Raw genomic sequence first — 22,584 nt, forward strand, 5'->3', positions numbered from 1 at the left:
GTTTTTTTATATTTTAAATAATCAACATTTCGAGTAAGTTGCTGTACAATTAAAGTTATATTTTCATTCCAATTGTTATCTTTAATCTTTCGTGCTCTCTATCGAGCATGATGGTTCAGTTATATGAACATTAACATTCGCAAAATGTATTCTTAAATAATCACTAGATATATAATACTCATGAAAATCGGACAATTTTATAAATAAAACAAGGAACTCATCTATAAATAATTAATTTATGGTGTAAAAAACAATCTGTATTTCCAATCTATAAATTTAATAATAAATGAAATATGAAGATTTTATTGGTTAAATTCTAACCAACCACTGATTGATCAAGTTCTTTGTTGAACGGCTTCTAATATTCATTGAAAGTCGCTGATCTAGTAAAATTAAAGTTCATGGAAAATCTCATCATCTGAAATTTGTCCTTTTCTATGCTCTATTTTCCCGCCGATTTTGTTACAATTCGGCAGTAATGTTTTACCAACATATTGCATTTGTGAAAATAGTTCTTTTAATAGTTTAATTTTAGTGTATATATATATATTATTTTTATTTTGGAATTCATACATATTTAATTCATGTTTTTCTATTTCTTGTATTATCTACATTTATCTGATAAATTATTGTTAGGTTATAACAATGTATCATTGACAGCTTCGTCGTCAACCTTGTCAGTTGATGTAATGTTGTAAAAAATACTTTGATATTTAGATATATTTAAGTAAGGTAATGGCACAATATACTTTTTTATTCGTTTATTTTTTATTTTCAATTAAGTATTCAGTTGAGATTTATTTTAATCTTATGTTTCTTTCTCATAAGGACTTCTGAGATGAAAATGATGAATAGCAATGAACAAGATGATTGTTTCGAAGTAACTTCTGTCAAAAGGAAGAAAATGAAACAAGGTATTTAATTTTTAATAATTACAGTATTGTCAATATAGTTATTATAAAAATATAATGTAACAAAATGAGAAATTTATGCATGTAAAATATATAATTTGAAATTTTAATGTAGCACAATTACCATTCCAAATGCGAAGTCCAGTACAGTCATCAAATGTTGTGCACACTAGAAAGAGGAAATTAACATCACCTTCTATGGAATGTAAAAATCCAAAAGCAATCAAAATTTTGAAGAATAATTCAACTGATGATAATGTAAATAATGAACCGAATAGCACGAGTGTCGATACAAGAAACAAAGATATCGATCTTATAAAAATAATAGAGGATCCACCCACAGAAACTGAAAATGCAAAAGAAAATGCATTTAGTAAAGAAAAAGCTAGCAGTAAAAGCAGAACTTCAAAACGAATTGTAACTGGCCAGAAAAAATTAGAGAAACAGGAGAAATTAAAGTCAAGTCCTTTAACAAAGTTCCTTCAAAAGACTGATAAACAAAAAGATGCCTCAAGTAAAGAATCTGACATTTCTTTCCAAGAGGAGAAGGATGATTCGATAGAAAAATTTGAGGAAAGTTCTAACAAAGTAACTAAAACCAATATAAATACACCAGGGACAACCAGTAATCTAAGCAATAAAGTAGAAGGCTTACTTTCAGTTGCCAATAATTCTTCGTATCAGTCTGATTCCGATCTTGTAGTTTTATCTTCTGATACCGAAGAGAAAGACGAAGAAGCCAAGTCATCTGTAAATACGATGACAGATACACCTAGTACATCGCAAATTATCAAAACTTCCAAAATAGACAAAACAAAGCTGAAGAAGTTAACGCCTAAACAAGAAGAAAAGAGATTATTAAATGCTAGAAGAAAAGAAGAGAAGAAACGATTGAAGATGGTAAATTGGGACACTTATAGTATAAATATTTTATTTTGTTAAATTAATTCTTAGTTAATTTTGTCATTTCATTTATTTATTAGGAGAAGGAAAAGAAATTGGAGGAGGAACGACAAAATCGGAAAAAAGAAAAGGAAGAGAAACGAAAACAAAAAGAGGAAAGGGGAAGAGTTGAAAGAGAACAAAAATTGATGGAAAAGAAAAGGAAAGAACAAAGGAAACAAATGGAGATCGAGTACGGATATTTACTATTGTAACATTCATAATTTTGTAAAAATATATAGTTGTCAGTTTTCAGTAATATGTATTTACAGACAAAGACAGAAAGGAAGACAGGCGAGGGAGGAGGAACGTCGAAGAAGGGAAGAAGCTAAGGAGGAGGAAAAAAAGAGAAAAGAGGAAGAAAGGTTGGAAGCAGAGCGCAAGAAACAGAAAGCGGCAACGACTTTCACCAGTTTTTTCGTTGCTAAGAAACAAGAAAAATCCGTCGAAGACGAAAGCACGAATAAAGTGAAGAATTTCATGCCTTTTGAGGTAAAGGGAGATATGAAGATAGCTAAAGTCTGTAGAAGATTCTTAAGCAAACAAGAGAAATTGTTCTTGGACAAAATGTGCAATGAAGGAAGCACACAAATGACAGATTTGTATCTTAGTGAGATTAAGGATAAAAGAACAATTCCACGCAAATCGTCGAAAACTTGGCCGCTCGAAACGAAAGATGACGTAATTTTATTAGGTAAACATTATTCTTCCTTATCAATCGTTCATATAATTATACATCATAGTTAATCACATGTCGTTTCATTGTAGAGGAAGAAAGCGATGGCAGCTCGAACATTGTGAATCAAAATGTTGTTGTAGAGATGCGACGACCTAAATTGCTACAATTTTCTGAAAATCAACGTCCACCTTACTGGGGTACGTGGAGGAAACGCAGTAAATTTATCAATCCTCGAAGGCCCTTCTCCAAGGATACGGTAAGTCTGAAGTTCCGTTTATGGCATAAAAGCTCTTTCACTTTTAATGATGTATATATGATACTGAGGCACATTTGCGACGATGATTAGGCGCATTTTTGGTATATCTAGCAATAGTCTTTATCAAGAACTTGAGGCTTTCAGTTTGGCTCTAACTAATGTTGTATTTTACAATTACTCGCTTAAATCGTATTAAATAATCAACAAACAATTTATCGTATTTTCAACAATTTATTGTCGAATTATAAATTTTGTCACTTAATTCAGTTTGAATTATATTTTCTCGCTAAAACTTCAACATGGAAATCGTCTTCCACGATCTTCACGCATCGAGAACTAAACACTTTCTTCCCGATTTCCCGATTAAATATCATCGCAAGGAAGCAACGAAGCTGCAAATTCGAGAAATCCGAAAGAAAATTCCTCCAGCGCTCAATACCATCATCGTCAGTTATATTATATAAGATAAATTGACTAAATCTCCGCTGGTAGAATGGAATTCATCTTTTCTCCGCGTAGCCCTCTTCCCCCGTGAAACAATGGAAAAGCGTTCTTTCTGTGCACTTTGCGATGTTTGGCCAAGTGGTCGCTGCGCGCGAACCTCTTTGAGCACATTTCGCATGGATAAGGCTTTACGCCTGAGTGCGATCGTCTATGCCTGGCTAGTTCATCGGATCGGCTGAAACGCCACCCGCAACCGGACCACGTGCAGGCAAATGGTTTCTCACCTGTGTGCCGACGTAGGTGAGCTTTCAAGTGGGACGCCTTTGCATAGACCTGAAAGAGTGGTTGTTAGATTTCTATTTTCTCAATTCTAATATTTAAAAATTGGTAAACATATAGTCTTCAAATACCCTATTGAGACATTGACTAGATATAGCGTACCTTGACGCATCCTTGATAAGTGCAAGGAAAGCATCGATCCTCAGCCGCGTTCGCTAAACTGCGATTAGTGTAGTCGTGGGTTGCTAGTGCCGCGGCAGCTGCTGATGAAATATTTTCTTCTACTTGATTATTGTTATAATCTTAAATCAATAGAAACGATTATTGCTGATTCCGAATTGAAACAATTTCTACATTTTTTAAGGTACATTCAGAAAGCTACGATGAATTATTTCATAAATTTGCTCTCGAAATTTTAGGACAACTCGGTCAGAAGATAGACACAATTTCAATCCAATAGCTTTCTCTAGGACGATAATTTTGGAAGATGTTCGAAACTTACCTATACCGCTGGTTTCCAAGGTATCATCGAGGGCTCTCAAATCGATCCCAAGCACCCATAATGGTTCTTCTCGCTGGAACGTTTGCTGTGGATTGGGCAGAGGAAGGTGTAGAAAACCCTCGCATCCTGGTGTGCACAACGGTGTCCTGTCCGGAAGACCCGAGTTCCAGCTTCTGTCTAAACACCATTCTAACTCCGAGTCTAACTCGCTCAGTTCGCTTAGTTCGCTTAGACATCCTGTGCCTAACAGAAACAGCGTTTGTCAATCATCGTTCAACCTATCCTATGAACGCTAAAAGAGCATCTATCTCCTTGTCACTAGCTACCTGACAGTGGCGTTGAATTGTTATCAGACCATTCGTTCCAAGATGTCTTCGCCGGACAAGTCAGATCCGTGTAACACTCGATCGTGTTTCCTATATTATTCGATTGATCGACAGTCTCCGAGTCATCGCTGCGTGGCGTCGTTCTGCAAGAGGATGCCTCGTAGTCGCATGCGAAACTCGTGGAATTCGTGGAGAACAGTTGCTTCTCGACACCTGTGTCCATGGTCAGGCCCAACGCGGAGAACAACAACTCGTCCGTCATCTGTGACGAAAACAAAGAAATAAGATAAAATAAGAAAGAAAAACAAGAGAATTCGTCGTATGGTAGATCGAAGAGGATCGTTGCAACGATGACAGCTAGAAACAAAAACAAAAAGATGATCGATTCACGAGTAACGTAACGGGACTGTTTATTGTTGCGAGAGTTGCTTGTTTCGGATTAATCGGGCTGGTTTCTTGGTGATACCGACAATAAGTCAAGCGGCGCGAACGCTCTATATCTGTTGATTAACATTCAATTCTATTTTGAGTTATCAGCCACCGAAAGAAAGAGGGAAACAACACGACAACTGCGATGGTCACCATCGTTGTTGATTCTTGCCTCTTTCCGAACTATTTGATCTTTATTCTCCATTTAAGTAATTAATAAGATGTTAATCGGCTTGACGATTAGAATTGTTAATGATAGTTATCTGTGTTTGCAGTTCTCTTGTATATCTTCTACTGTCCGAAGATACGCGATAAGTCGGTTGTCAGCTTCTACTTACGTCGAACATCGCAGCCTCTTCTATCATCTTGTCGGCTAGTCGAAGCTCTGTCTAATCAAAACCAATGTCTCATAAAACTACGCAGTCCGTGACGTTTTATTCTTCTCTGTTTGTCTTCTTTATTTGCGTTTCATATGTAATTAGTTCACTATTAATCACTGTCTTGATTTCCTATGCGCATTATCACTTCCGATTGCCACTGTTACGAAGTTGCCGAAACCGCGCGCCACCAACAAATCGGCGCACGTTTTCGATCGTCCTTCGAAACCCTTCTTTCGAAGCTTCTAAATATCCCTCGGAATCTTGCAAGCGTTAAACCACTGTCATCCTCAATGAACGAAACTAAGTCTCGAAACTTTCTGCAATAATAGAATACTTAACGTCTCCTTTCTAACGCAATATAATTTCAACCGAGATACCAGTGTATCGTGAATTTCCTAAGCGAACCACCCTTCTGAATCGAAATTTTAGCTGTTATATCGCACTATAGAACGAATCAAGAAATTAACGAAAGAACAACGAAATATCAAACGATCTTCTATTTCGATTTGTTCCTTCTGGGGAACTTAAGCAACGTCCTGGGAGACTTGGTGTTCGCGTGGAACTGTCGAGGTCGCGCGACCCACCCTTTCGAACGCTTCGCGGCCGTAGAACGCGTGGAGACTGCGACAGCAAGCCGATCTCGATTCCGAGAGAAGACGCGGTGCTCGTGGTGTGGCTTGTCGCCACACGGGCCGAGATAATCGAGGCTGTGCCACCCGGTCCCGTCGCCGTGCTTCTCCCAGGGGAGAAGTCAGTCCCAGAACACCGGCAGACGCGCCAGCGAAACGGCTTCCTGGCTAATTGGCTCGTCACGGCTCGCGCTTATTTACGACGCCAGTCACCCCCGATAATCGGCCATGAGCGACGTGTCGGTGTGGCCCTGGGCCTATTCGGCAGGACCGTTGGTGTTCTCTTCGCGAAATCGCTAATCGTGCTTCAACGAATCACGTCGAGGAGCACGTGGCCCATCGATGGCCCTAGAAGTCTGCAAGTGACGATGACGTTGGCGGATGGCGATTTCTTTTTAATTGTACCGTTCGTAGGAGAAATTTTGCGACGTGGTCGACGGTTTGACTCTTGAATCGCACGCGACTGACATACGGTAGTTGACGAATATATTCGAGCAATTGTAGAAGCCTTTTATAAATACGTAGTACGAAGCATTTCGAAAAATTGAATAATTGATTGATATCGAATAGATTATATTATCGAGAAGTAGTTAGCCAGATGTAGAGCGTGTGCGTGCATCTGTCAGTTCGGATAACGACACGTCGACGACGAAAATCGTTGTCGAACCGTTGAGTTGACGACAAAAGGAAGCTCGAAGGAAAAAGAAAAACGTAACGAGTGGCGAATCGGTAAAAGCCGGTTAACTTATGACCAGAGAGTTTAAACGCTCAACCATTGTGCCGGTATATCAGTCAGAATAGAATCAAGTGATAGATCAAGCGAATAAAGTCGCAGAGTCGTAAAATCGAGTCGAGTCGAGTCGAACAGACGAACCTGAAGCGTGGCACCGAATCATTTGTTAAAAATTACTGTGACCTTGTGTTACATTAACATATTTTTCATCAAGTTCGATCGCAACTACTCGATTTGTACTATTGCACTATTTTTCTCGACGAATCTGAATCTACACAGATCATTTTTGCAAATCGATCGAAGACCTTGATTTTTGGCAGATGTTCACGAGTCGCGCAGATTTTTTGCTCGTCTGTGATCGTAGTAATAAAATAGTTGTCTAGGAACAGTTTTATAACTGTCTTGGGACTACCATGATCCCTTGAACAACGTCCAAGCGAAAGAACAAAAAGTTTAGCTGTGAAGTCGATAATTTTGTTCTTTTCTTCTTGTTTTCATTAAATCCTGTATGTAGCATGAAGTAGACAGAAAGTTCGTTATTAGCTTCTAGTTTATTTTATATTATATTTTAATCGAAACAATTGGATATAATATAGTGCATTTCCAAAGAATGTATCAATGGAGCAACGATATTATAATTGCAATGGCTTTGACCTAGAGTGACAAAAAGGAGCAGCAACCGATAATATAGTTCGAAGTCAGTGGCAGTAACAGCTAGATCGCGTTCGTAATACGTTTATCCGTGTCGGAGGAAGTTGACCTTAGATACAACGAACATATTTTGCATTCAATTAAAATGTCAAGAACACGTTGCAGTGAAGAGAAGAAGTGCAACGTCTCGACCTTGTGCTTTCGAGCTTAAACTCTTGGAATAATCTTTACTGTTTTGTTTCTTGGTTTTCCTTTTTATCTTCTTTTTTTTCTTTAGATGGTATAAATAAGAATGGTCGTAATCACTGAAATTTCTATACATTTGTATATTTTTTTGTATGCACTTTAGTTTGAATAATTAGGTCACTTGAATAGATTTGAATTTGGTTTGGTGACTATAACGGCGAAGCATTTTTCAAATGCGCAGATCATTATTTTTTCCTTGTTTACCTGACTATAGAATTACATAAAAGTTGGGGAATATCGGAGGAATATCGGTTGGATAATGTTCTTCGCGAGCGTAACATGGCACGCCGCTTATACAGGGTGAACCAAAAAGTGAGTTCATCATTTCTAGAGTAGATAACAAATACCCTAATAAATATGGATCGGAATATTAATAGTTCCAAAGTTATAAACAATGTTTTGTTTAATAACCGAAAGCGAGTAATTTTCACGCTTTAGAAGCTATCGTAACGTATACAAAATAATGGATTATCGAGTGAAATATTTAAGTCTGGGAATCTTTGAAGGACTATGCAGATGTCAAGCGTGGAAATAGAGCCTTTTGCAGGCAGGAAAAAGAGAAACGATAAGATGATCCACTGTCCATAAGATGTTCCTTTCGTCTTGAACGAAAAACTGTTAATTATTTTCAAACTATCAATTTTTTGACCCACGTTTATTAGAATTCTTTCCGTCATTTGGCAAGTACCGTTTACCGTAGAGCTTTGAACTCTATTTTTGTTTCACTCTATAGATATCGTTATAGAAAACAGACCATCGCTCGTCGATATCGATGTATCGATTTCAGTCGAACCGAGAGGGGATTATATCTTTACGTAAATGTTCGTTATGCTTTTGGAACACGTCCAGGGAAACCTATGTCCACGTCGGAAATTTCTTATCTGCGACTGCCCGAAAAAGCAAAGCGAAATGACAGCATTCGAAATGGTTAGACGCATCTTCTAAAACGATTCAGCGGAGAAAGTATCTATTCTAATTTTTTAACAGTTACACGCGTTAAACATAAATATTCATTGTTTTACTTAACAATCTGACCTTGATTACTCCGTTTGTTTTTCTGTTCTCTCTTTTTCCCTCCGTATCTTAAGACGACATCCGCTAGCGTATCTCGGCAGAACATCAATAGCCCGCATCTCTATTTTTACAGTTGACATATCTTTTCTCTATTAATTATAAATTAACGTATCCTTCTTCCTAGATAATAGATATCACAAAAACGAAAACAATAAATTTTTCAACGTCGTACTTGCCACAAAATATTCTAACGAATCAATCGAAGATTGAAACGAACGAGTATCGTAACACAGTGCAGTAATTTTATCCGCGAAGCACTGATTTTGCTGACGCATCGTAATTACATTTTTATTTTATCTGTTAGACACCGATTGGTATGTCATTTACCATACTTCTACGTTTTTATCGTTTTACGCTAATTCAATCCGTAGAGAATGTCGATCGATTACGTGGCTTTGTTAACGTTGCCTATGAGTTTTTCGAGTAAAAGAGAGATCGTAGTACGGCCGTTTATCTAACTGACGCACTCTCGAGAAACGTCGTCGCGTTGCGACTGATTGTCGACGGTTTAATTGAAATATCAAAAACTCCATACAACTTTGCGCCGCAACCACGATCCCCTCTCTCTATCTACCCTCTAGAGAGATTTATTAATTGCGCTGCTGGTTGCGTCACCGTTTGCAACCGATAAAAAGCTTCGAGATTCATTTCGCTTGTCGATATCTTCATCGTTCTCGCTTCAGGCTCGATTGCTTCTTTTTTTTCTGCCAAGATTTTGCGAGCAGATCGTGGCTGAATGTCTTATTCCAAGTAACTTTTCGTTACATCAACGAATCGCTTTCTCAACCAGTTTTATTTCTATATCGCATAATTTTACACGCGCGTTCTACACGGAAGTACGTCTGAAAGTTTCGCGATCTTTAATTAATGTTTGGTATCTCAGTTAAATTAACGGCGATTGCATTTCTACGAGCTTATTTCGCTAATCTCGTCGATTCCGCTATCATGGTGTCACTTGGCACGTCTTCAAAACGCGATTGGGATAAAGTTCACTGTTTTGTTTTCAAGCGAATAAAACTCAGGGGTATCTCCGTTTAATTGCGATAATTATGTCGATAAGAGCCACATACGTTACTACTATGTACGTATTGCCTATGCGGGGAAAAAGTAGTTTGTTTAATTTGTTAAGGCGTCCATGATCTAGTTTCGAAGATGAGATACAATATGAACGTTTATAAGATGAGATGCGAACAAACAATTAAAGAAACTTAAACATCGTGAAGATGCGATCGATGTTGCGGCAATGAAGAAGGGCGGAGCCAGCAAAGGCCGCGTATCTCAGCCGAATATTCGGATAATAAATCAATTCGACATGCAGGGATTTAATCTCCGGTGTGCAACGTCAAGAAGCACCGGCTATAATCTTAATGGGGCATAAAACAGCCATTACAGATGGCCCGATGGGTGACAACACGCCGTAAATAATCTACCACCGCTTTCGCCAGGCATCGCTCTAAAGTTACGGGTCGCGTTCCACCGATAACTGCATTTCCTCCGACGCGTCTTTCCAGACGATGCCTACGATTTTCCAGGCGGAAACCGATTAAACGCATTATCATTTCTTAAAATTCTTTTCTCCATTCGTTACATCGATGAATTAAATTCACGCACGCACCACTTACGAGCGAGGTACTTACGTGGTTGCTCGAAAGCTTTGCAACAATTATTACGTTTATTGCAAATCTGAGGATAGTTAAGTAATTGTTAAAAGAAGGCATCTATCTATTAGGATTTATATTATGAACTGAACATAATTCACATTAAATACACAGAAGCTTTAGTAAAAACGGAACGTCTATCCTAAGATTCTTGGCGAAAGTGTAGATGTTTGTTGATGTTGTTGTTGAATTGTTAAAAGAAGGTATTTAATCTATTAGGATTTATATTATAAAGTGAACATAATTTCGAGTTTATAATTTACATTAAATACACAGAAGCTTTAGTAAAAACGGAACGTCTATCCTAAGATTCTTAGCAAAAGTGTAGATGTTTGTTGATGTTGTTGTTGTATTGTTAAAAGAAGGTATCTAATCTGTTAGGATTTATATTATGAACTGAACATAATTTACATTAAATACACAGAAGCTTTAGTAAAAACGGAACGTCTATCCTAAGATTCTTGGCGAAAGTGTAGATGTTTGTTGATGTTGTTGTTGTATTGTTAAAAGAAGGTATCTAATCTGTTAGGATTTATATTATGAACTGAACATAATTTACATTAAATACACAGAAGCTTTAGTAAAAACGGAACGTCTATCCTAAGATTCTTGGCGAAAGTGTAGATGTTTGTTGATGTTGTTGTTGAATTGTTAAAAGAAGGTATTTAATCTATTAGGATTTATATTATAAAGTGAACATAATTTCGAGTTTATAATTTACATTAAATACACAGAAGCTTTAGTAAAAACGGAACGTCTATCCTAAGATTCTTGGCGAAAGTGTAGATGTTTGTTGATGTTGTTGTTGAATTGTTAAAAGAAGGTATCTAATCTATTAGGATTTATATTATGAACTGAACATAATTTACATTAAATACACAGAAGCTTTAGTAAAAACAGAACGTCTATCCTAAGATTCTTAGCAAAAGTGTAGATATTTGTTGATGTTGTTGTTGAATTGTTAAAAGAAGGTATCTAATCTATTAGGATTTATATTATGAACTGAACATAATTTACATTAAATACACAGAAGCTTTAGTAAAAACGGAACGTCTATCCTAAGATTCTTAGCAAAAGTGTAGATGTTTGTTGATGTTGTTGTTGAATTGTTAAAAGAAGGTATCTAATCTATTAGGATTTATATTATAAAGTGAACATAATATCGAGTTCATAATTTATATTAAATACACAGAAGCTTTAGTAAGAACGGAACGTCTATCCTAAGATTCTTAGCGAGAATGTAGATGTTGTTATTTTTGATTATTTCTGATTTTTATCACTATTTTTTTTTTTTTTTGTTTTTTTTAAATATATACAAAAATTGCGTAGGAAAGAGCGACGATTAAATTTAACTTTTCCAACAGATTTCTTATATAGGAAATAAAGTATAGAAAGAGAATTGTTTCCTGTATATGGTTGTTCGATAAGGGAAAATCTTAGTGAATTTTCTCAACACCAGTCGGTCGGTGTCGAACGATCTCGTGAAAGTGTGAAAACCGACAGTGCAGAGGTAACCGGACATAATTTTTCGAGATACGTTTTATCGCTGCTTAAATGGTACTTGACGATACCGAATACGATCGCTGGAAAAGAGCGAAGGTACCGTGCTCGTGGCATGCATGAAACCGTATCAAATGTTCTGTCAACGCTAACATCGACCACGTTCTTCACCATCCTTTCGTGTGTTACACCCTTTTCGTCATGTTTCAAACAATAGGAAAAAACACAGCGCAACTGGTTACAGGGAAGTAGAGTTTTGATTTACACTGCTATGATCCTCAGTATGTCGATTAGTATTGTCAAACCATGGATAGATTATAAAACTAGATTTATCGATGCTAGATATGTTATATTAAATATATTAAAATACAATTGATAATATAAAAAGAATTAAATGAAAATTCAATTGAAATTAAATAACCATACAAATCTGTGATCATCTGCGATCCGATGATGTTAGTGGAGAGTTAACACAATAATTTGTTGGATCCTTGGCATCGAAAAACGCTTCTAACGGTGGAAAAAATCGGCACTCACCTCTGCTACGCTGCCGAAAGCTGCTCAACTGGTGGTCGCCCTTTTCCTCTTTGTTCCTCTTGTTCGTCGGTTTTCCGCGTCACGCCTCGAACGACGGTTAGGTCGCCGATCATTCGCGATATTACGTTTCCCGCCGCTAATAAATTAATGTCAAAGGGAAGGTCCTGTAATTGATGCTCGTGCGGGGATCAAATCGACGTTGATTTATCGATCGAGCCCGCGCCTCGCGCCGCAAACAACAAGAAAACCAACGATTTATTGACTTTTCGGTCCGATGCACGATCGCCAGGATGTTTGGTCGGGTAGATGGGTTCTTTTCGTCGTCCAGTTCGATCGATCGATACGAGTCACAGCTCGTAAAATCGTATTTCTATCTTTCTAGACCTTCTCACGCGAAGAAACGCGATTGCTTTGCCTCTGTTTCTTCCTCGAGCTCGAACTTCGGAACGTTTCAATATCTTCGCCTAATCTTTACCTTTCGGTTTGTAATGCTCTACGTAAGAGATTATGAAGATTTATAATTTAGAATTAGATAATGTTTTAAATAAATCGATAAAAATAGCTACTGATACAAGCTACCAAGTTGCTTGCGTTTGATCAAAAAATCATTCCATCGTTACTTCAATTTTTTTTTTTAACTCTTCCTTCGATTCTACAAAGCGAATCGTCGATTTTTAATTGCCGGTCTTCGTCAGATTCTTTGAGGAAATTGCCGCGTAAACACACGGACTACGTTTCAGCGAACGTTACACAAACGTACTATTTCTTTCCCGTATATCAAACAGCCTTAAAATATTGAGTATCTGTATGAGTCACCTTTCCATTATAAATCCGTTGATTATACCAAAAATCCGCAACTGGTTTTAAAATCCCATCCTCGAACACTTCGTTTCTTCGATGTCCGATCGCACTCGTCACTCACTTGAGTGCAAATTTATTATGCGAGGAATAATTTTGTACAGCGTGAGATCGGTTGATTCGCGTTTCCAGTAAACAGAGGAGAAGTTGTTTACAAATTTTCGACTGCTTGCTCAATTTATTGTTCTTCTCGCATGGTGACGATTCGTTTGAAACGAAAGACAATTTCGTGGTAACGTATCCGCATCCACATTTCGAGAGCACCGACTCGTTAACGAGTATCGCTCGGCGACTAAGAGAATCACCGAAAAGAGAAGAGCAGCACGTGCGCCGACGATATCACCCGTCAAGGAAGTCGCATTGATACCGACGTCCTGCTTAATCATGTTTTACACTTCAGTGAAATCCCGTGGCCATGTTCGTAACTAAAATAAAGTCTGTGGAGAACGAACCGATAATGTTTTCATGAATCGCAATGAAAAATTCCGAATAACGATCAAAATCGAAGTTCCTAAGCAAATACGAGAGTACTTCAATTTACTTTTGTAACGGCGAAAGAAAAGAGAAAACAAATTTTCCGAAAAATTTATTCGGCAAAAGCTATACAACGAATTGATTTGATTATCATTCTATCAGAATATATATCGTAGATCGATTAAAAATAATCGTGAAAGTTGCGCGTTGGCCTGCAGCTTTTCACGAAGTTTCGAGTAAAGCTTAAGCAAAAATTGAGAGATACGTAACTATTACTAGCGTTCATTCTGCGTTCTCCAGCTGTCTTCATATACAGCGTCCGTTTTTATCAGTGGCAGAAAAAATTCTCGATAAAAAAATGGTTCGAGCCTTTAATCGCATTTCGATAGATTATTTGTAAATCCATAACGCATCGTGTTTTGCACTTATTTCGACTCTTATCTACCATACGGCGCTTCACATTAGAATCACGTATTTCGATTATACTTGTCACATTGAGCTTTCAGATTTTATTTGACAAACTTATTCTTCTGTTTTCAGCAATGGTTCAATTACGAGATTGATTCGGACGAAGAATGGGAGGAGGAGGAACCAGGCGAATCTTTGCGCGGTTCTGACGATGAAAAAGACGAGGAGAATCCGGAGGACAACGAGTATGATGTAGATAACGATTTCATGGTTCCTCATGGGTAAGCCAATTCGGTTCATTCTCGATATTTAAACATTTATATGCATTTTCATCCGTTTGTAAATCTCCGTGTTTTTAATAATTCAGCTACTTGTCCGATGAAGAGCTTCGTGCTGACGAGGAAGACAAGGAAGACATGGTAAGTAGTTTTAAAATAAATAATAATCGATCATGTCTATCGAGGCTAAAGTAAATAACTTTTTTCATTTCCGTAGACTCCTGAAACACAAAAAGTCAAGTTGAAACTACTCGGAGAACAATTCGAGTCCGAAAGGAAAGCAAAGACCGCGAAGTTAAATCCAAAAATAATAGGTTGTATTTGGAGAGGGTCTGAAAATGAATTTCAACCAAACGGTGAGTATTCGACATCTGAAATATGCTTAACGTAGCTGTTAGACGTCGGACCAGAAGATAAGCGTGAATTTTTATTTCTACAATTGTGTCATAATGAGAAATATCTGACAATTATCTTCTGTTTGCAGTGCCACCAAGGATCGTAGACTTCTTGTCAGCTCGAGACGCCTGGGTATATGGAATACCGATACTACTACCAACCATGGACGAAGCCATGGCAACGAACGAGTGCAGTACTCCCACGCAACAGCAACCGCTGACGAGTTTAAAAAAGACACGATTTCCGGAAGCAGCTCTACCGGATCTTATTCGATTAATACACGGGAATACATATAGTAGACGCTGTCTTGTAAAAGAATTCATGGCCTATTGGAGTAAAAAGAACAAGGGAGCTAAAAGTCAGCCTTCGAAAGCCAGTATACAACAAAAGATTCGCGAGATTGGCAAATGGATGCCGTGTCCAGAGAAGGGGCCGATGCATTCAAAGGCGTGTTGGTACGTTGACGAAAACATCAGAAAAGAGCACATCAACGAGGAGCTTCCTTTGCCAAATTGCTGGTCCTATACGCTAATACCCAAGAAGAAGAGTGATATCACGAAAATCAGATTATTCTTCTCTCCAAAATGAGATTATTTTAAGATAGTCTTCCAGTTATTCAAAGCGATATGTTCAGAGCTTAAGGGAAGGATAGATTCGATTCGTGTTTAGAAGTATATTATTTAAGACATCTGCAATGTTTTAAGTTCACATCTTAAGCTATTTAATAATCGAAATATCGATTTTGACGGACTGTCTCTTTCATTTAAAATCTGGTCATTTTAAACCGCAACTAACTTGTTAAAATCGACTTGTAAGTTAGTTTAAATTAATTGGAATAGTGCCATTGCTTTCTAAATATGGATCAATTTGCATTTTGCTGTAATATTTAATTGGTATCGTTCGATCGCAAGCATCCAATTTAAATTAGATACGAAAATTAAAATGAAATACTCAATAGTACAAAATTTAACTACACTTCTTACTCAGCGTCACAAATCGTTGTGGGTTATTATTTACTATATAATCGTTCAACGATTAATGAAATGGCTCAAATAGTACTTGGATTAACGCTACTCGTCGATTTAGATGGTTCCTTCTTTTGTATACACTTAATTACGTGATTATCGATGTTTTCTTAGAAATAAAATGGTATCGACGATTTCATACGACTGATACCTAATACGACAAAGATATATCTCGTGAAAGCTTTACGATATTAACTAGAGAAGGTAGGTATCGAAGTCACAATATACTTCATGTGATATATGTTTCTAATCGTATAATTGAAAGAAAGATCGGAATGCAGAAAGAACGGAATGCAGTATCGTTAGTTTGTTAAAAAATGGCAAGACGGGAAGATTAAATGAAGCGCATAAAATTTATAGCTCGTTATACTGTTCTATTAATACAGTTATACTTTTATAATAAAAGAAGTTAATAAATAAATCAGTGGAAAGCTTGTCACCTCCCGTCGAACTAATCGAAGAATACCATGATATTTATTTATTTTTTTTGCCCTTATTTTTCTTTTTTTTTTTTTTTAAACCCTCATCCATCGTTCTCAAAGGGTAAGTCAGAAAGGAAAGCACGAATGGGGATAATCTGTTCGAGTAATGTGAATTATCCAGAGGATTCCATCGGCTAAAAACTTTTGCACCGGGCAGTAACGTTCGAATGGGTTAATGCATCAGACCAGGCTTTGCGGAACGTGGAATTGCATTCCGTCAAACAGTGCACCGGAGTTAAATAAAATAGCTGCAACGAAAAGTTTTGCACAGCATTCTATTATTGGCGGTCGACCGGAAGAGCGTATCTTATTGGAACGAAAATGATACGATATCGGGAATCGGCGAACGATAGAACCTTTCTCTTCGATTTGTCCATGAGATTCCATGGGAATGAAAATGTTTCGATTCTCCATTCTCGATTACGATTATTCCTTTTTCCGTTCTTTCGTATGATTTTACCACACCCATTGCATGTGGTTCTTTAAGGGATTTTTCAAAAGAATGCAAAAACTTGAAATCTTTGTGAAAAGATACGTCCATCGGATTATAACGGAAGTTGAGGATCAGATTAATGCCGATGTCCAGTGGCGAACTATATATATTTTTCTACTCTTATCCAGTCTTTATAGTCTTTTTGTATTTAGCTGGATGGAAAGCTTTTATTAATTTAGTTATTAAAAGTTTTTAATATAGTTATAATTAAAATACTCGAAAAATATCAAACAAAGTACTATGCTTCATTTAATTACTATTATCAAATTTTATACTTTGTTATTAATCATCAATACGAAGCTCGCTTTTTTAAACGCTTTTTATATAATAAAAATGGAAGCTGCCACAATCGCGAATTTATATCTTGTCACAACTAGAACGTAATAAAAGTTACTGTCATTTGAAAATTATTGGCTTCTCATCCAAGTTAGTTTCTCGTAACTTTCGTCATAATTTCGAGTTTTAAATAATTTTATAAGAACATGAAACTCTTACACCAAAAACCATTGAAAACAATCGATAACTGTTATCGCGATAACGCGATAAATAAAATAAATTTTTCAATTGGAGGTAACAATCAATCAAAATCTTGACATCCGAAACTGAGTAATTTTAGGTTGCGACAATACGTTCCTCTGGTATTTTGTTGATGTGAAAAATTTGGCCAAAAAATAGCTATTATTCCGGGGATAGGGCGAAAAAAAGCGAGGGAATTTTTTTGTTATTTTCACCACCATATAGGTTCGCTACAATTTATTTTTAGAATGTCGATATTAGTTTTGATAGCCCGTGGTTTCAAAATTGTAACAATTCCATGAAATTGTTAGACCACTGCGAAATACGAATCGAAATTGAAAAACAAACTAACGAACACAGCGAAATCCACTGACGGATCCCGCGGCGTTCAAGCATCCGGGTACACGGCGAAGAGAAAAAGCAAGAACGAGTCCAGTAGGAAGTTTTACGGCCGGTAGTTCGGGATGTAGCTTCGGGCTGGACGGCATATGGCCGAAATAAGGAAAGACCGTGCCTCCAGATTATGGCAATTATCGAATCACGTTACGGGATCTGGCGCCACGCGGCTCGAAAACGCAGAAATTAAGTTCCAACCCCCCGGGGATGGGTACGCTTGCTCGGTGCTGGCACAGCGAACGTAGACTAGTTCGGACAAAACGCGAATGTTCGCCCTTCATCGCAAGCGACTTTCAGGTTTCCTGTACTCGTTTCAATGTCTTCAAAGATTTCATTCTTAGCCCCGAAAATTGTTGTCGAAGGAAATAACATGGAAATCGAAATCTCACCTGTAATAGCTTTTAGCGATTAAGGAATCTCGACAAGCGAACGAGAATTTTGAAAGAAATCGATATCAGCGGAATCACGAGCTTGTACGAAATTGGCGGATGTCGGTGCTTCGAGATAAGTGGACCAGTGTTTGCCAAATGGCATTCTCGGCGAGTACACCAAACTTCCTGAAACTGACGTCTCTCCCTCGCCCACCCCATTCGATATTCCCAAAAACCGAGCCATTACACCTGTCCACCCAAAAATCAATAATCCCGCCCTCGAACCCGGAGCGTCGTCCTTCTCCTGGCCATAGACCATCCTCGCACAACCTCCGCAATCCCATCACGACGGAAGAACTCCCCTTGAACGGCCGATCCGTCCAATTCCACTTTGCAATTCCTCGAAAGCTCGACGTTGGTTCCGCGTAGCGTCGAGATGTCGCGGTGTAGCCGCAGCCAATCAGAGGTACCCTCCGCCGGTGGACCGGCTGGCCGTGTCTCCGGATATTAATGAGAGGATAGAGAGGCGGCCGGAGCCACGGATCACGGCGGCGGACTCTCTTCTCCTGGACAGAGGGACGAGCGAGCAAGAGAAGAGAAGAGACGAGAAAGACAGGGATAGACGTAGAGGCGAGCGAAGGCCTGCCACCTCCACCCCGCGCGCTTGGCGGACGCCGCGGGGAGACGAAGAGGAGCAAGGAGGCGCAGAGAGGGAGGGTCTCCACCCTGGGACCACGGCGTGGAGGGAGAGGACGTCGTCGGGTCACGAGAAACCGTCGGAGGGAAGGACGGAGACGGAAGGCCGGCGGCGCGACCGCCAGAAAGAGAGATAGCGATTCTGTGTGTGTGTGTATGAGCGCGCGCGCGCGTGCGAGTGACGATGCTGGCTACAGCGACGGCAAGAGGAAGAGACGGAGGATGAGGATGTCGAGGAGCGAGGAAGAGGGAGGCGGAGGAGGAGGAGGACCAGGAGGAAACGGAGCTTGAGAGGCTGGGAAGGGGTGGAGTGAGGAACGGCGAGCAATGGAGAGAGAGAAGTCGAGAAAGGGAGAGCGAGAGAGATCTGGACCCCACGTAGGAGACGTTCAATACTGTAGCAACGACGCCGAGCCAACGCCATTGGCTACCATTTTCTCTCTATACCTTCTAGGCATACACCTTGTACTCTATTCCGGTCTACTCCACTTTATTCCTGCTGCCGTTGCTCGTTGCCCGGTTTCTCCGATGGCTACCCAACCCTTCCGCGTCGGTTCCACCGGTTTCAACAGAGAACAAGTTGCGCGGAAGGTGTACCGAATAGGAGGAAGGGTTTTCGGGGTCGGTGAGCGACTGCACGGGTGGCAATTGGATTTTTTTCTTTTTTTAAAGACTGTTCGAAGGGTCGTGTGGGAATGACTGGGAAGGGTGTCGCGATACGAGAGAACTGGAGGCTGGAGAACGGCGCGTGGCTCGAGGAGGTTGGGATATTGTTTTATGGCGAAGCAGAGGGATGGGATAATTTATCGGCTGAATAGGAGAGAGGTATCGTGGTTGGAGGAGAATGCGGCAGCTTTGATTCGATAGAAGGGAATCTTTTAAGTCGATATTTAATTCCTGCTGATATTCGATCAAAATTAATTTGATTAATTTGACGAAATCTCGTGAAGTTCGTCGACGCTTCGTTCGAATTTAATAGAGATTTAAGAGATTTAAATATCGTATTTAAGTTAGATCCAATTCCTTTCCGCTCCTATCCACTTCGATCCGACTGTCTCGCTTCGTATTGAACTCGTTCTCTTCGATGATTACTATGTTTCGCCCATGAGGCGAAAAATCGATAAGTTTTATAAACCGATATCATTGAAGCCATCATTCGCGCCGACTGTGATATATCTTGAAACATATAACCCGTTACTCTAAACCTCGATCTACCCTATATCAAAGTCATAGCCTGCGCGAAAGCGAAATCGATCGCGTATTCGCAAGGAGAATCATGGAGCGCGCGTTACGCGTCGATCTGGCCGATCCGCGGCTCCTTATGATTACCCTTACCCGCGATCGTAGAGCCTGGACGAGGAGGAGGAAAGAGAGTATCTCTCTGGAGGGCGGGACACCGGATTCGAGCTGGCAATCATCCAGTGGAGCTCGGCACCGAGAGTTTCGTGCCGATTGCCGGAGCTTGGTCGATCGCGGGCCATCATCATCGCGCCGCCTATCCGGTCGCGCCTAGGCTTACGCAACACGAACACGGCGTGCATTTATCTAGACGTGACGGCTGCCAGCGAGCACCATCGCGGCTTTCGGCCTTAGCATAATTGCCCGTAAAGGCCTCGGTAATGCGTCTATTACGCCGATGCCTCTGTACACGGCTACTGACACAGGGCATCAATCCTCTGCCTCCGAGTATTCAATTAAGTATCCTCCTCCCCTTCTCGCTCCTCCCCCTCCCAACTTGCTCGAGAACATCAACCTGGATAGCGTGTTCTTTCTGCCGTTTATTCTTCTTTCTCCTCTCTCTCCCCTCTACTCTCCTTCTCGAGTACAATGGATTTTTATCCAGCGCCATGGCTGGTCTTTCTAACACGAGTCCGGGTTATCCTGATCTATCGAGTTAGAAGATGGTCCGGGCAGACTAAATATCTCACCGAGAAGGGTAATCGGAGGTGATTTTGCTCCTTGGCTGGTTAGAAGCAGACGGTTCGCTTTGGTGATTTCCTGGTGCGGATTTCCGGAGAGATTGAAAGATCTAAGGGTGGTCTCGAGGGGAGTTTGGTTGAAGTACCGAGTATTTTTTTGTACACTCAGATTATGTCCCCTGATTGTTTAAATTGTATTTTTGTTTATTTTCATGATCGGGGGATTAAATAAGCGTAGCATGGCAGGGTGGAAATAAGTGAAATCCTCGCAAGTTCCTTCGTAACGAGATTTCCATCATCTGTCGCCTCCGCAACAGAGGCGGCGCATTACGTTTCTCTAGACTCATCATGGACATCATGGTCCCATAGGCCACGCAGCCCGCAGCTGCTGGATCTTATGCTAATCCCACCCCCGCGGGCCAAAGTCTGGCGCGCATCGTATGAAAAAGTTGCTCGTTACACGCTCGCCCATAAATCTCCTCGCTAAAGCTTAATCTGTTCCCGTGGCGGACGTCAGCCACGGAAAACTCGCAACTCGCGCGCTCCGACCAGCTGCGCGCCTGGATTTTCATAATTTTTTATCCTTCGGCAAAAATTTCCAATCCGCCTGTATGCTCGACCTCGACGAAAACTTAGGCCCCGTGGAATCTCAATCGTTTCCACCAGAAAACGCTGGAGGAGGAGATTCAGAGAGAAAAGAGGAGTTTAATGGGTTTTTTGACGGAACATCTCGCGAGATCCTCTGTAAATCGACGTAGTATTTCTGTATATCCGGTTTCGGTCTTTTTCCGAAGAAATTTATCTAATATGGAATTTATTCTAAAATTATCTTCATCGGAACAAATGATTTTTGGTTCGGCAGAATAATCGGTGTGTATCGATCTTCTGTCGGAATTTCGAATATTTCTCAAGCTGCTTCCGTGTTATAAATAAACATATCTGTTCCGCTCTCTTAATTCCATTATTATCCTCCATTAAATTTCATCTCGAAACTTTTGCTCCCTATTGAGTCACTTTTTCGTTACTTCTTCCATCGTCAAAAATTTACCCGGATCTTATTGTACACGCTTACTTATATACGTAACAAGGCTGGTGAATTTTCAGCATGGTGTACACACAATGCGAACGAAGCGTGTGAGGAGGCGGAGAGGCGTGTGGGGGCCATTATGGAGATGGATCTTCCTTCGAATAAAGCTCGGAACTTGGGGGTGAGCAGGGGGTAGTTTGAAGTGCCGGCACCGGCAGTCGTTCCGAGGAGGTGAAGAAGGTAGAAGAAGAGGAGGGGTATGTGACGGGGTGGTGGCTAGCGATGGGCATTCCAGTCTTTCTTCCTCGCGAACTTTCGAGCAATTTGGTAAAACGAAGGTGGAATCGTGTATGGTATTGTTCGAGATGAAAAAAATGTAAAAACCTACCTACACGTGTTCTAGTTTTGTTTCTTAAGAATATTCGTCTCGTACTCTACGTTACTTTCAAATAGCGCAATCCAATTTTGCTCAATGGACGAACATAATCGTGGATTATTTACGTTAGAGAAACATAATTCAATGAATTTCGATAGAATAGTATTCTGCATGTTTTCACGCCTTTAAATTGTCCACAAATGCATAAACATTCGCAAACTCGGCGTTTGCTAAAAATGACGAAGAATGGAACGATTCGGAAAGTGTACGTACGGTGGATGGTTGAAGGAACTTCGAGGCCATCACTAGCAGTGGAAAACGCGGAACGAAGAAGGAGAGCCGGCAGGGTGGAGGCGGGGTAGTTGGTGGTAATATATCACCCTCTTGTCGTCCGTGAGACGCGAGTAAGCCTGTCGGCCAGTACCCACCTTCTCTTGCTCCTCGCTTCGTCCTCCGACCTCCCCCACCTCCTCACCCCTTTCACCTCCACCTCTTCCTCCTCCGACGGAGGTGCAAGAGGGAATCGATATCTAGGTACATTCGTGGGCAACTCTCGCCGGACGAGTAGCATCTCCGATTGTTGTTAGTCGGTGTGTAGCTGAGCTTCTATCGCCACGACGAATCGATGACCCGAGACAGACCGTCATCCATAAATTGAACCCTTCCAATTAATTTTCCGGTTCTGTCTTTCTG

The 22,584-nt window shown here is 39.9% G+C and overlaps 2 protein-coding genes across 6 annotated transcripts; one reads left to right on the plus strand and one right to left on the minus strand.

Moving 5' to 3' along the window:
- Nucleotides 1-438: 438 nt before the first annotated feature.
- LOC100643323 (chromatin assembly factor 1 subunit A) lies at nucleotides 439-16,036 on the plus strand. The gene is made up of 10 exons (XM_003395942.4): nucleotides 439-732; nucleotides 829-914; nucleotides 1,027-1,811; nucleotides 1,895-2,046; nucleotides 2,126-2,547; nucleotides 2,622-2,788; nucleotides 14,049-14,197; nucleotides 14,284-14,335; nucleotides 14,412-14,550; nucleotides 14,679-16,036. Exons 2-10 carry the CDS (start codon nucleotides 839-841, stop codon nucleotides 15,176-15,178), a joined length of 2,442 nt encoding a protein of 813 aa, XP_003395990.1. The 5' UTR covers nucleotides 439-732; nucleotides 829-838; the 3' UTR covers nucleotides 15,179-16,036.
- On the minus strand, nucleotides 3,000-13,312 carry LOC100643447 (Krueppel-like factor 14). Of its 5 annotated transcripts, none has more exons than XM_020863346.2 (6): nucleotides 8,443-8,990; nucleotides 5,107-5,465; nucleotides 4,340-4,601; nucleotides 4,014-4,256; nucleotides 3,674-3,813; nucleotides 3,000-3,565 (listed from the first exon to the last, which is right to left on the minus strand). In XM_020863346.2, exons 2-6 carry the CDS (start codon nucleotides 5,131-5,133, stop codon nucleotides 3,263-3,265), a joined length of 975 nt encoding a protein of 324 aa, XP_020719005.1. In that variant the 5' UTR covers nucleotides 5,134-5,465; nucleotides 8,443-8,990; the 3' UTR covers nucleotides 3,000-3,262. The 5 variants fall into 5 exon arrangements, with proteins under 5 accessions (XP_020719005.1, XP_003395991.1, XP_020719006.1 ...); XM_003395943.4 differs by lacking the exon at nucleotides 8,443-8,990 and adding an exon at nucleotides 5,733-7,388; XM_020863347.2 differs by lacking the exons at nucleotides 5,107-5,465; nucleotides 8,443-8,990 and adding an exon at nucleotides 12,177-13,312.
- Nucleotides 16,037-22,584: the final 6,548 nt, after the last annotated feature.

The sequence above is a fragment of the Bombus terrestris genome, chromosome 6, assembly GCF_910591885.1.
Source record: "Bombus terrestris chromosome 6, iyBomTerr1.2, whole genome shotgun sequence".
Classification (NCBI taxonomy): domain Eukaryota; kingdom Metazoa; phylum Arthropoda; class Insecta; order Hymenoptera; family Apidae; genus Bombus; species Bombus terrestris.